The 13,724-nt window shown below is 47.2% G+C and overlaps 1 protein-coding gene across 2 annotated transcripts in view; it reads right to left on the bottom strand.

Moving 5' to 3' along the window:
* Prkcb (protein kinase C beta) overlaps positions 1 to 13,724 on the bottom strand; it is a 339,591-nt gene that overhangs the window by 82,476 nt on the left and 243,391 nt on the right. For both annotated transcript variants that reach the window (XM_021195974.2, XM_021195965.2), the window contains exons 8-9: positions 12,392 to 12,488; positions 4,503 to 4,649 (exon numbers count right to left, since the gene is read on the bottom strand). In XM_021195974.2, the coding sequence (XP_021051633.1) occupies positions 4,503 to 4,649; positions 12,392 to 12,488 (244 nt within the window). The remainder of the gene's footprint in view (positions 1 to 4,502; positions 4,650 to 12,391; positions 12,489 to 13,724) is intronic.

Here is a 13,724-nt window from a genome sequence, read left to right as displayed (position 1 = left end):
ATGGGGTTAGGTGCCATCACTAAAAGCATTTGGAGGAAGATAATGATGGACAAATTATGATCAATATATACTGTGTGAAATATAAATGTGTGAAACTTTCAAAGACTAAATAGAAAAAATATCATTATTTTCAAAAGGCTTGTGTGTGTGCTGTGCAGGCACTGTATGAGGTGATTGCCATACGAATATAAGGTAAATTGTACATGTTTCCCTCCTTATTTATGCATGGCACATATACCGAGGAACTTCTAGGCACTTCTTTTTCTAAGTCAATCAGATATGCCAGCAAGCCCTGCAGCTAAGACTACCTTTCCCGTAACCATGAGTTAACTCTCCAAATGGTTCCTCTCTTGTGAGTTTGCAGGACTGGGCGACACATCTGGAGTGCAATGGCTTCACACTTGTGTTTGCCCTTATATCATTTTCACAGGTCTTAACAAAATGTTTGTGTCACCCTCTGTCATCGTTCTGCAAATGATCACAGCACTTGTTGAGAGTGTGGTTTTTTTTTTTTTTCTGGGCCAGATCTGATCCTGAGGGCCTGGGGGAGGGAGGTGCAAAGCCCCAAGGCTGGTTCTTTTTATCTTCTGAAGGGAGAGAGCAGACTCGTGGCCATGTTTTTCTGTTTAAGGGGGCTGAGCTATGTTCCTAGTCAGATTGTGCAAAATGTTCAAAGTCGGTGTTGGAATACAAACCTGCATTAATTCCAAACCACCGTTGGCACCATGAGAGTGGCAAAGGATTACTCTGCTTTAAATGATCATAGAGGTGTTTGTGATTCTGCTTTGCTTTCATGATGGGCTGTTACTCTGTCTGCCATTTATTTAATGCTGCATCCCCAGTCTGCAAGAGAACTCTCAATTATTATAACAGTTTCCATGGAAACATATGATCTATTCTCTCTTATTTGCTCACTATCCCCCAATGATCCACTCTCCCACTACCCTCCCCAACTCCACCCCAACCTCAATTCTTTCCAGAAGCCCCCATGGAACTTCCATTTCCACCAGCAATTCTCCAGCCTATATTGTTCAGTGATCAAAAGCATGTGCATGGTACACTGACTTTTGAGTTAACAAGGACAAAAATAAGAATGGTAAATGAGCCCAGGGAGACTAGAAAGAAGCAAATTCAATTAGTGAAAGTTCACATACGGAGGCTGAGTCAGCGAGGGGCCACAGAAGTGGGCAAACTTGGGTGGAAGCAAGACTTCCCAGTGTTTATCCTTTTAATGTAATTTTAATTGTGAGCCATGTAAATACAAGGCTGGCTTAAAATATAATTGGAAAGGAAAGAAATGAGAAAGGACCGTGAGTGACTATGGAGTTTCTTGGGTGGCGGCAATGCTGAGACTGTGCTGATCCATGTGACAAATTAGAAACCATTGGATTGTATCATTTTCATGGTGAGAGTATAGTGATATGAAAATTACATCTCAAAACGCTGTGTGTGTGTGTGTGTGTGTGTACGCATGCACGCACACGTTTGAGTGTACACATGATGAGTGACTCAGTTTTCTTTTCTATGAGTTGGAGGTCTGACTCCACTGCCCATCCAGCCTGACTCCTGAGCTCAACCCTCAGCTTCTTGTGTAGCTATATGTGTACATCACAGCACCTGACTTAAAAATTAATTTTTAAAACCCTTGCATGAGGCTGAGTACAGTGTTGCTCCCCTATGACCTCAGAGCCTGAGAGGACAAGGCAGAGGGCTGAAGGTTTAAGGCCAGCCCAGGTTACATAGGTCAAAGGTCAAGGAAGATACAGAAGAAGAGTTCCTACTGGCCTCAGCCCGTCAGCATTTCCTCTTCCTTTAGGCCACTTTCTTCTTCAGTTTTGACGAAACCGCTGCACTTTGAAATCCATTCTTCCTGACATTTGAAACATCCTGACTCTTCCCCTCATATCTCATCTCCAGACTTGGGTAGATTCCTCCTTTCCCACCAAGTGGTATCTCTCTTCCTGTTAGCTTTTCTTCCTAACTGTCTAGACACAGGTCTCACTTGTTCACTGAGTACATTTTACTGGCCACCGGCTACATGTCAGCTTCTGTGGACTGTAGCAGGCATCTGCCTTTCCAGCATCTCTGATTCTTTATTACCATAATTGAGTTCACTGGATCCCCTAATCCAACCCTAGTCAAATTCACCACCTATTTCCCACATCCAACTTGCTCATCACTTCTTAGAAACTCATACAGTGGTGTGGACCCACAACCAACTCACTGCCTATTGTCCAACCTCATGGTTCTCAGTGCTGCTTGGCTATCTCCTTGGCGTCTATCCTCCTTTTCATTCTCATTCCATGCTAGAGCTCTTCAGACTCTTAAGACAGCATTTTCATACTCTATTGAATCTCAGCAGGAAACCCAGCCATGGGCAAGAGAAAATGCAAGCATGAAGCCTAGATGAACTGGGTTCACAGATCCTGAAATTCAGTGTTGAAGTCAACAGAGAAAGGTCTCCCTCTTGGGTTACATAGATTTTAGAGCAGAAAGAGGGGCAGAGTGACACAGAAATCGGAGTGTTATCCATTAATGGTTTCCAGGAGAGGGAAAAGGAGTATGGAGAATGGCTGGGCAAGGTGACACATGCCTATAATCCCAGCACTAAGAAGGAGAGCTGAGGCAGGATGATAAGGGATTGGAGCCCAGCCTGGGCTATGACATAGGTAAGATCCCATGTCAGACAGCAGAATGAGGATGTGGCTATTTTATGTCATTGGTCATGGAAGACCTTGTAGCAGTGGTATCCAAGTAGAGGTGTGAATTAGGACAAGGAGCCAGCCACGAAGAGATTTGAGAGTGTCATTAAAGCTCTATGGGAAGAAAAAAATTGGCTCGATTCAGGCACCCAACAGCCACCAATGTATCTAGAATATGCTGGGTAATGAGGAGAAAACAAAGCAAAAAAGTAGAGCAGCAAACAAGGATGGATGGGAGCCATAAGGGTTAGTAAGCTACCAGTGAGAACGGAGCAGAGGAAGGATCTGAGTTGTAGCTGGGGAGAAGCCGAACCTAAGGTACATTTGTAAACAATTACTCTGGGGCTGGAGAGGTGGCTCAGGGTTCAGAGCACTGACTGTTCTTCCAGAGGTCATGAGTTCAACTCCCAGCAACCACATGGTGGCTCACAACCATCTGTAATGAGATCTGATACCCTCTTCTGGTGTGTCTAGACAGCAACAGTATACTCATATAAAAAAATAAATTAGCTAAGTGTAGGGTGTATTGACTACAGTTGCGAGGTGGAGAGGGACACCAGCTAGAAGCTTCTGACAAGGTTTGGCTGAGCGCCATGCTGTTGAAGATGGAGTAGTTAGCAGGTGCTGAACAGGCTTCGACGGGACAAACAGGATTGACTAGCAGATTGTATATAGCATGGATGGGCACAGGAGTGGTGTAAGGACAAAGACGGAGAACAGAAGGCAGGGGTGGGGGGGGTGGGGCTCGAGGATAACTCAGTTTTCTGGCTTATGTTTCAGAGAAGAAAAAGAAATTTATATTTTTTGCACACCTGAGTTCACAGGATAAGATTTATACCAGACATATTTGTGGCACACTAAGGGATTCAAAGACTCCAAACAACACTAAACAAGTCAGGAATACTTATAACACAATCTCAACTCTGGTAACACAGCATCTCACGGTATCCATAAAAGCATCCTGGATCTCTCTCTATGAGTCCCAAAGTCATCCTTCAACTGTGCTGCTGCTCAAAAGGAAGCGTCCCCATTCTCAGCTGCCACCATGAGCTCTTCCAAGAGCAAACCTGATCGTGTCACTTCCCTGCTTAAAAACTTTCAATGGCTCCCCACTGTGCTGTGAATAAAATCCAGACTTACCTTCCTACCTCATCAGCACCAGCACAACTGACAGACTGGGTCCCTGCTTCCCTCTGCAACCTCACGGCATCCCGCTCATGTCACTGAGGGCTCAGTGTCTTCTGATGACCCCGAGAAGGTCCCCCTGCTCATGTTACCATGTTACCATGGACCCAGTGCCTTCTGATGGCACTGAGAATGCACCGAGCTCTTCCCACCTTGGGATGCTGGCACCGCTGTTCCCTCTGCTGGAACAGCCTTTCCTTGCGCTGGCTTGTATTTAGAGATTCGTGTGTTTCAGTGTGTCCTTGAACTCACTAGGCAGCTGAGGAAGATCATTCTGCCTCTACCACCTGAGACCCAAATTTTATGCCTGGTTTACATAATGCTAGAGACCAAAATCAGAACTTCATACTCACTAGGTGAGGACTCTGATACCTGAGCTACGTCCTCAGCCCCTCTTCCCCTGTTCTGAATGTATGGCTCATTCCCATTCCTTAGGTCTCCTTCTCAGAGCACGTTTGTGGGTCCCTCTCAGTGTGTAGGTAACATAAACCTTTATTTGTCTTCTACATGACATTCAGTGCAGGCTTCAGTCTGAGTTTATTTATGTCCCTCTTTCCCCACCATAGGAACAGCTGTTCCATCCGGAGTGGATGCTGCCACCAAGCCATACTATACCTTGCCAAAGCTGCCTTTTCCCAGCACCATCAGGAAGTTAAAATCGGTCAGTTTCATCCGGTCCCTGTTGCCATTGTTGTCAAATTTGGAGATAGTGTTAGCTGTCTTTTCTTCTGGAGCCTTGGTACCTTGGCCAATCTTGGCTCTCTGGAGGAAGAAGAGAACACAGGATGAGGGCTGGAGACACACTGGTAGGAAGGAAGGCTTAGGTGCTCGGCAGATGCTGTGGCTCCTACAGCCAGGCGCCCATCCTGTGCTATGCATTGCTCCACAAACGAACAAGGTTGAGGCTGTCCTGGGCTCCTGTATCTCTCTCTTTATCCCTCAAATCACATTCTTGTCCAGGAGTTGTAAAGTCCCCCTTCTTGTGGGCTCTGGAATTCATTGACTTATTTCCCTCTCCATGAGCACTGCCTGTGAGCATCCCTCTCTCACTGGTTTATTGCCTACAAGGCTTCGAAGTAGCCACTAGGAAGCTTCTCACATAGCTGAGTCACCTGCTGCCAAAGGTGCTTCGTCTTGCATTTGTTGAAGAGTAAGCGCTCATTCCCCCAACGATGCCTAGCCTCTGTAAGAGCCCTTCCCAGCTGCCGAACTTAAACAGCTGCTAGTAATTCCTATCCTCACACAGACTTGTTTCATGATTTTCGTTCGCCTTCATACTGGAATGTAAGCTTCCGGAGGGCAGGGGTTTTGCCAGTTTAGTTTTTACTGATTCTCAGATACCTGAATGAGTATGTGGAGCAGGACAGCACACTTGACAAGAGAACCTTTCTGTACCTCGGTCCCCCTGCAGGGTGAGGTTGACAGTGGCATGCTGTCTGTGTGTGAATGACCACCGTTATCATTGTTTCTTATTTCATGTGTTTTGATGACTGGCAACAAAATGCTTCCTAGAGTTTGGCTTCTCTCTCTCTCTCTCTCTCTCTCTCTCTCTCTCTCTCTCTCTCTCTCCCTCCCTCCTTCCTTCCTTCCTTCCTTCCTTCCTTCCCTCCTTCTTTCCTTCTCTCCTTCCTTCCTTCCTTCCTTCCTTCCTTCCTTCCTTCCTTCCTTCCTTCTTTCCTTCCTTTCTCTTTCTTTCTTTCTTTCTTTCTTTCTTTCTTTCTTTCTTTCTTTCTTTCNTCTCCCTCTCTCTCCCTCCCTCCCACCCTCCCTCCCTCCTTGCCTCCCTCCCTCCTTCTTTCCTTCTCCTTATGTCTCGTTCTCTCTCAATGTATGTGTGGTGGTGGTAGTGGGGTGTGTATGAGAGGGGGCTGGTAAGTGCGTGTGTGAGTATGTGCCTGACACAGTATACAAGCTGAGGTAAGAGGGCAACCTTGGGTGTTAGTCCTCATCTTCTACTTTGTCTGAGGTGAGGCCGCTCTTATCAATTGCCACCACATGAGGCAGGCTGGCTGGCTCTTGAGTAAGTTCTAGGGAGTCTGCTATCTCAGCCTCTCATCTCCCCATGGCAGCACTGGGATTACAAATACATGTAATAAGCACACCTGGCTTTCCATGCGTTTGTGGAGAGTCAAACCTAGGTCCTTGTGATTGCACAGATGCTTCAGGACCTGAGCCAGCCCTCCTGCCCCTCACCAACCGCTTCCTGAGGTTCTGAATGCCAATGGAGATGACTCATCCGATCAAAGAGTTCCCACTGGGTGTCTGCCATACACCCTGCCCTGCTGTAGGTGCTCAGGGTAGATCAGGGAGCAAAAGAGATACTGATGCTCAAAGAAGACACATTATGCAGGGACTGCATCCTCCATGCTGCATTCCAAGAACTATGTCAGCTTTAACCCAGGCGAAGAATCTGTATTTACAACAATGCAAAACTTGCAGGTGAGAAATCCAAGCACACTGAGTGAACTAAACATTGACCCAGCTGGGTGGAGCTCAAAGGCCAGACAGAGGTGTCAGAGACAGAACCACTGGGCTGCGAGGACCTCATCAACTGCATCAAAGAGGCCTGGCTGTTCCTGAGCATGCCTTGCTGACCATGGTGACCTACTCAGAAGGACACTCTGGTAAAGTGGAAGAAACCAGGTGATGGCTGTAAGTTTAGAGGCCACGAAAAAGGGGGCTGTAGTTATCAGATGGCACTTGTGGGACCGGGCTGGATTCATGGGTTTTCAGTGTGGGTAGAATGAAGTGGACGGTTGTGGGACATCATCTCCGTCACTGTGGGGCAGACACCGAGGGGGAGAAGGGAAAACAGAAATGGAGAATCTCCATTCCAACCCCTGGGGACTTGCGGGTCTTTCCACCCAGGGGAGAAGTACGTTTGAGGGGCTGGGTGAGGAGACAGAAGAGCTGTCAAGTGTGATTTTAGAGAGTGGGGAGCCATGTTCCTTCCACACAAAGGCCATGTCAGATCTGTCTCCTCCTCGTGCTATGGATCCTGCTACCAACATTCAGTGAGTGAGACTGCAAAACTCCCAGTGCTTTCCATCTTCTTAATTAGTGTCTTAAAATATTGAAGTTGGGACCTGGGGAGATAGCTCAGTTGGTAAAATGTTTGCCTTGCGAACACACAAACCTGAGTTCCTGCCTCAGACTCTACATTAATAAGAAGCCAGGGATGGTGATACATGCTGGCAATCCCAGGGCTGGAGAGGTAGAGACGGGAGGATGGTTCCCTGGAGTTCACTGGGCAGCAACTTAGCCTACTCTGTGAGTTCCAGGCCAGTGAGAGACCCTGTCTCAAAATAAAGGTGGATGGTATCTAAGGAAGGACACCCAAGGTTGTCTTCATGCTTCCATGGGTACACATGTGAACCAACCAGCACACACATGGACACCCATACACACATAAAAATAGATAAATAACTCATATGTAAGCAGTTAAGTGCACAGATCTGAAGTGTATCCTTCTGATGGATTTTGACAATAAGCATTAACCCATGCCCCAAACAAGATACAGAACAAGCCCAAATCCCCACGGAGGTTTGCAGCTGATCTTCTCTAACAAACAATGAAGGCAACCTTTGCTTTGGTTTCTATTCTCGTAGGTCAGATTTCTCTGTTCTTGAATTTCATCCAAAAAGAATCAAAGTGCATAAACCCTTTCACGTCCTCCTTCCTCCTCTCATCAGAACGTCCCCTCTACAGGATTGTACACACCAGGAAGCCCTCACTGGGTTGCTGAGAATGCATTAATGACACTGATCTTTCTCCTGTTGATGTGTGTTGGTGACGTTTGAGGCTACTAATGAAGCAATTGGCCCAGTCCTCAAACTAGTTTTTTTTGATAGTAAGACATGTTAATATTTAAGTCTAAGATACCCAACAAGCAGCACGCATGGATTAAGGGCAAAAACATTTGAGAGACAGGGGGATGGGATTCCAGGGAAGAGGGGATGAGTCAGACATGAGACCATCTCTTCTGAGTGGAGACTTCACACAAGACAGGAGCCTGGACAAGGGCTGCCTGCCTTTCTTGGACCACATCCTCATGCCATCCTGAATCTTCCCTCCAGCCTCCTGGGCTTTTCCTGACTGATACAAGCTTCCCTCCCTGTCTCATTGCTTCGTCATTTTGTCTTCTATTACTTGGTAGCTAACTCATGATGCATTGGACTTCTTGCCTCTCGCTCTACTTCTGCCCAGCCATTGGGCACATGTGCGTCCACTGGGAGGTTCTACAACATGATCCCTTATGAAACAAGAGGAGAGAGCTCATGCTTTTTCCACTTGAATTTGCTGCAACTGACTGAAATTGGACTTTCTCCTCTTTCATTTGATTTTTCTTTTATGTGCATGCGTGTTTTGTCTGCATGTATGTCTGTACACTGCGTGCATGCAGGGCCTGTGGAGGCCAGAAGAGGACATCAGAGTCCCTGGAACAAGAGTTACAGATAGCTGTGAGACACATAAGGGTGTGCTGGAGTTTTAACCGTTTCCTCTGGAAGAGCAACCAGTACTCTTAACCACTGAGCCATCTTTCCAGGCCCCCAAATAACCAAATTTTAAAAATCCTTGTGGGGGACTGTGTTTGTGTGCTGCAGTCTAGATAAGGTTCATGTGCTGGAGGTTTGTTCTACAGTATATGACATGAGATGTGATATAACCTTTAAGAGGTGGGACCTTGAGAGAAGTATGTATGCCTGGGATGCCCCCCTTGGAAAGAAATGCTGGTTTCATGGAGTTATTTCTCCCCAGAGCAGCCTTTAGAAAGCAAAGTCACCTGTGTGCTGAGCCCCTTCTGCACGCATCCAGTTCTTTTTTTTTTTTTTTCTTGAATAGCAGGACCCAGACAAGGTGGTTCTCACCAGAGGCTACACGGATAGGACCATGTAACCTTCAAGCCTCCAAAACATGTGTGTATGAGGGGAGGGATCCTTTCTTTAAATTACCTACATTCAGCACTTGGTTACAGAAACAGTCTATTAGTTCAATATCTAGAATCTAAATAAGAAGTCTATTCTACCCAACATTTGCTGTCACTTTAATATTTAAATCAGATGTCAACTGCTGAAGATCAGGAGAGGTTTTATAAAAATCTAGACTTGGGGTGGTGATGTGACTTGGAAGTTGAGTACTTTCCTAACAGTGCACGAGGCCCTGTGTTCTCTCCTTGCGACTAAAAACAAAACTACAAAACCAGACTCCCAGCCTCTTCTAAACAAGAGGCCTTCTCTTTAGAAGAAAGCCGGGCAACACTCAGCAGCCCGGGCTTTCTCCTTATTATCTACATGGCTCCTGAAACCACGGGGGGGGGGGGGGGGGAGCTGTTCCCCTGACCCTGTGAGCCTTCCGAGGACAAGAGCCTATTGCACATCTCTCTAAAGATCCCAGACCTACAGGTGCTGCCCAGGTCCTGCATCAAAGAGAGAGCAATACAAAATGAAAGTCACAGCAGAAACGGCCATCCACCCGTGGCTGCCTTTCATGTTTGCAATCGGGAGCCAGAGAAGCCTGTGCAGAATTGAAGCAGAAAGCATCCCTTCCAAGTGGAGCGTCACTTTGCATTGTGTCCCAGGGAACCACAAAGGCTCCACGTTCCATCTCAGATGATCAACACCTGTCCTGACTTCAGGTCCCTTTGTACCCCCCCCACCCCTCCCAGTGCACTCCCAGCTACCCCACAAGGTCAGAAAGCATGGGGGTGCCTAGGGAAGCTCCCACCTACCCTAGGAGGATGTGCTGAGCTTGGTTGATTCCGGGGAAGGATCTGGCAACACCATTACCAGTGTTGGGCATCTGAATGCTTATGACACACTAGGTGCTTCTAGAGGCACGATGTCATTCAATCCTCATGTAATCTTTCCATAGTGTCAGATACACACATAGTATGTATCTGATGTTACAGAGTTGAAAGCTCTGGGCTGCTGCCCCCCACCCAATCATCTTATTAGGGGTAAATACTTCCAAGAGTGAGTGAAGAGGGCTGTGGGTAAGACCCCAGCTCCCATCCCTGGACAGGGACACTCAGCAAGGAAACTCTCCTAGTTTCCTTTGGTTAGGGGGTCTCGGGGAGGACAGGCAAGTCCAGCTGCTTGTAGCAGCAACCGCTTGATCTGACAGTCACTCCCAGTAGCAGCAGATTCACACAGCCACAGGAGCAAAACACTGGGGAAAATCTCCCCATCCTCAACATATACAGAGACCCCTTGCCTTTGATTCCAAAACAATACAGTACTGGCCGGTTAGAGACCATTGCAATGTAATGCGCATTCTAAACCATCTGGATCGGTTTAAAGTACATGGGGGGATGGGGACACACACACACACACACACTGGCATTCTGTGTGTCTCCAGATTTGGGTATCTGCTGGGGACAGGGCTCTTGATTCAATCTCTCTACCCGCCTCTTCTTTCCCTCATCTCCTGCTCCTGACAAGGCTTGTAAGGGTCCAGTTCCCAAATCAACTACTATCACTTGACTGGCTGGTGATTTTGAGAGAGGGCCTCACTGTGTAGTCCAGGCTTGTTACTAACTCTATCCTCCTGCCTTGATCTCCCAAGTACTGGAAATATAAATGTACCTTCAGACCAGGCTTTGGGCCCTTATAATTTATTTCTAAAAAAACCCCAAACCCAGGGCGGTAATTAGCTCTGGTGCCCTGGAGAGTTACTTTACTTCTTGGGCCTCAGTTTCTTCTTCTGAAAGAGAATAGTTGGGAGCGGTCCCAGTGTAGCCTTCAGGGGTGTGACAAGGTAGGTAGGTACACAGTGTGACATAAGTATTTTGTTCAATAAGGGAACCCTGAGCCTGCCAGGTGACTTACTCTGAACCACCAAATCACATATTCTTCCCCAGCCCACAGGGAAGGCCAGGGCAGAGGTCACCCTCCAGAGGATATTCTGAACTGACTTCTCATTGCACCTAGGGAACCCCACCACAGTACACTGTCACCCTGATGCTGGAAGCCTCCATAGCCTGTCACTTAGCACTCAAGTTGCTCCTGATAAGAAGTTTGAAGGGAATTCCTGATTCATCCTGGGTCCTAATTGCTTATTGTGCGGGGATTACATTTCTCACATTCAAGGTCAAGTAAAAATCCCTGCTTGTGTCTGACAGTGATTTCAGTCTTTTGGAAACTCTTTTTTTTTTTTAATCAACGACTATGGTATAGTGCGATTATAACTCAGCCGTAAACAAGTATTTGCAGGCTCCTGCTAGGGATAAAGGGACATATTTTGTCGCATGCAGATAAAACAGCCCTGTACTTCAAGCCAATTACTGTCTCAGACAAATGCTCCATTCCAATGCACATAGAGAAGGTTTTCTTTGGTGTTTGGAAATGTCACCCCTGCTGCCCCAGGACAGAAGAAATTATTTTGTGAAGCCGAGGCTTCATTTTCTACAAGAGAATGCCAGCCGTGTATTTCTGTTTTGTTTTGTTTTTCCACCCATAATCGTAACAGCTCCAGCCAACAGACACTGCCAGCCCAGAAAGATTTCTCTGGAAGTCTTGCCTTCCAGTTTATTCCTGAAAATACCCAATTCACAACTCTGTGTGGTAGAAAGTTTCTTTTATGAAGTTATCCGGGATCAACAGATACCAAGAAAATGCAGTTCAGTGACCAAGGTCATTGTATATGTCAGTCACTGTGTCCCTGAGACAAACACCTGCTAGGCATGACTCAAAGGAGAAACAATGTATTTGGCTCCCAGTTTCAGAGGGATCTGCCCACAGTCTCCTGGCCCTCCTGTGCACTTGGGCAGAACATGGCGGCGATGGGAGTGTGTGGCAGGGACAGCTGCTCACATCACAGTGAACAGGAACCAGAGAGAAGACAGGAAGAGCCTAGCTAGGGACAAGACACCTACAAGGACCCACCACCAGTGCCTAATTTCTCCAGCAGATGAAGCTCTTAGAACTTCCCAAAACAGATATTTTCCTTTATAAGAGTTACCTTGGTCATGGTGTCCCTTCACAGCAATGAAACCCTAACTATGACAGGGGCCCTGGTCCCAAAGACAGAAAAGGAACTTATCTGAAGTAGGAAGCAACAGCAGCAGAGTCCAAGGTCACGCCCAGCCCCATGGGTTGGAAAGAATGATTACTTGTGAGCATCTGCCCGCAGGAGCTGTTGTAGAGTTCCCCGCAGTCAGTCTACTTGAGAACAGTACAGGCCCACGATGGACCCAAATTCAGAATTCATGCAAAATAAATCTCTGCTCGGTCCTCTACTCCACTCCCATTATGACCCTCCCAGTCCAGATCAGCATCACAGAGGCCTTGGCATGGAATGAACACTTGGGGAGAAACGACTAAGTCTGAACCAGTACAGAGAAGACGTCCCAAGGCACACGTTCTCGAAGCAGGAGTTTGCTTGGAGCTGGAACAGCATGCAAAGGCTCAGAGTCCTGAAAGGTCTGGCACCGTGGATGGGATAAAAAGACTGCAGTGATACGGTGTATCTGGTTCCCATAGATACCATGGAAGAACAAACCTCACCTCAAACTTCTGCCGCAGCTCTTCGTTGCCCTCGCTTCCTTCTGGCGGCACGGGCACATTGAAGTACTCGCCCTCTTCCTGGCTTAGTAACTTGAACCTAGGGAGAGACGAATGGTTGGGATCAGTCTGTGACTGTGTAACAGCATCAAGCTGAACAGGAAGTCTACCTAAAAGTCTGTGTTGAGGGCTGGGCAGATGGCCCAGGAGGGTAAAAAGTGCTTGTCACGAAACTCGAGTTCAAGTCCCCTCAATGCACATAAAGCTGGGCGTAGTAATGTTCCTTCACACCTGGCCCTGTTCAACGGAGCCCGAAACAAGGGACTCTCCAGAAACAACTCAGCCCTGAGCAACACAGTCTGCCTCAAACAGGGTGGATGGTGAGGAGCTCAGCATGTGGGCTGTGGCCGATGTGCACTAGCCTGGCACATCAGCTACATCACTCACAGAGCTGCTCTCTGCTGAGTCATGCTAGCCGGCCTCCCTGCTCTCTCCCCACCCCAGGTTTGCTCCCTTTCCACACACAACCATAGAACTCACGGGATAGATGAATCTGAGGCAGCAACATAAGCCTCTGAGCCTCACACTGCATGCTCAGTTCTCTCCCCCAAAGTTCTAAGAGATACTCAACTAAGAACGTGTGTGCCCATCTGAGGGCTCTCAGGGAGGCTTGCTGCACATGCCAGTCCCAGGAGCTTCTACAGGCAACGTGATCATGAGAGAATACGCGGTGCTGTGTGGCAAGCTTCGCCATCCAGAAGCTTCTGGTGGGCGCTGCCAAATCTGCACATTATTTTGCCTTAATATTTATCATGAACACAATTGGAGTTTTAAAAAATAACAGTAAGTTCACATTTAAAATCCATTGTCTGGCTTGAAGGTGCAAGTTAGCATATATGAAGAACTAGATTTTACCTGCTGGCACAGCAAATGAAACAAGAGGGTGAAGGGGAGAGAGAGAGAGAGAGAGAGAGAGAGAGAGAGAGAGAGAGAGAGAGAGAGAGAGTCAATCAATTCCTTTAAGATAAATCCAGTCACTTTCCTCCAGTAAAAATGACTGTTAAAATGGAAGATGGGACTAGGGAGTGATGTGCTTCTTCTGTAAGAACCTGAGCTGGGGCCCTCTCTTCCCAGCCCTGGATTAGAAACAGGAGGATCTCAAGGATTCTTAGCTAACTGGTGAGCTCAAGGTTCAAAGAGAGACTCTGTCTCAAAACACAAGGTAGAGAGTGATAGAGGAAGACATCCAATACCAACCTCTGATTTCTACATGTGCACACACACACATGCGCGCACACACACACACACGCACACACACACACGCACACGCACACAC

Source organism: Mus pahari, chromosome 1 (assembly GCF_900095145.1).
Source record: "Mus pahari chromosome 1, PAHARI_EIJ_v1.1, whole genome shotgun sequence".
Taxonomy (NCBI): domain Eukaryota; kingdom Metazoa; phylum Chordata; class Mammalia; order Rodentia; family Muridae; genus Mus; species Mus pahari.
This window is presented reverse-complemented; position numbering and strand designations above follow the sequence as displayed.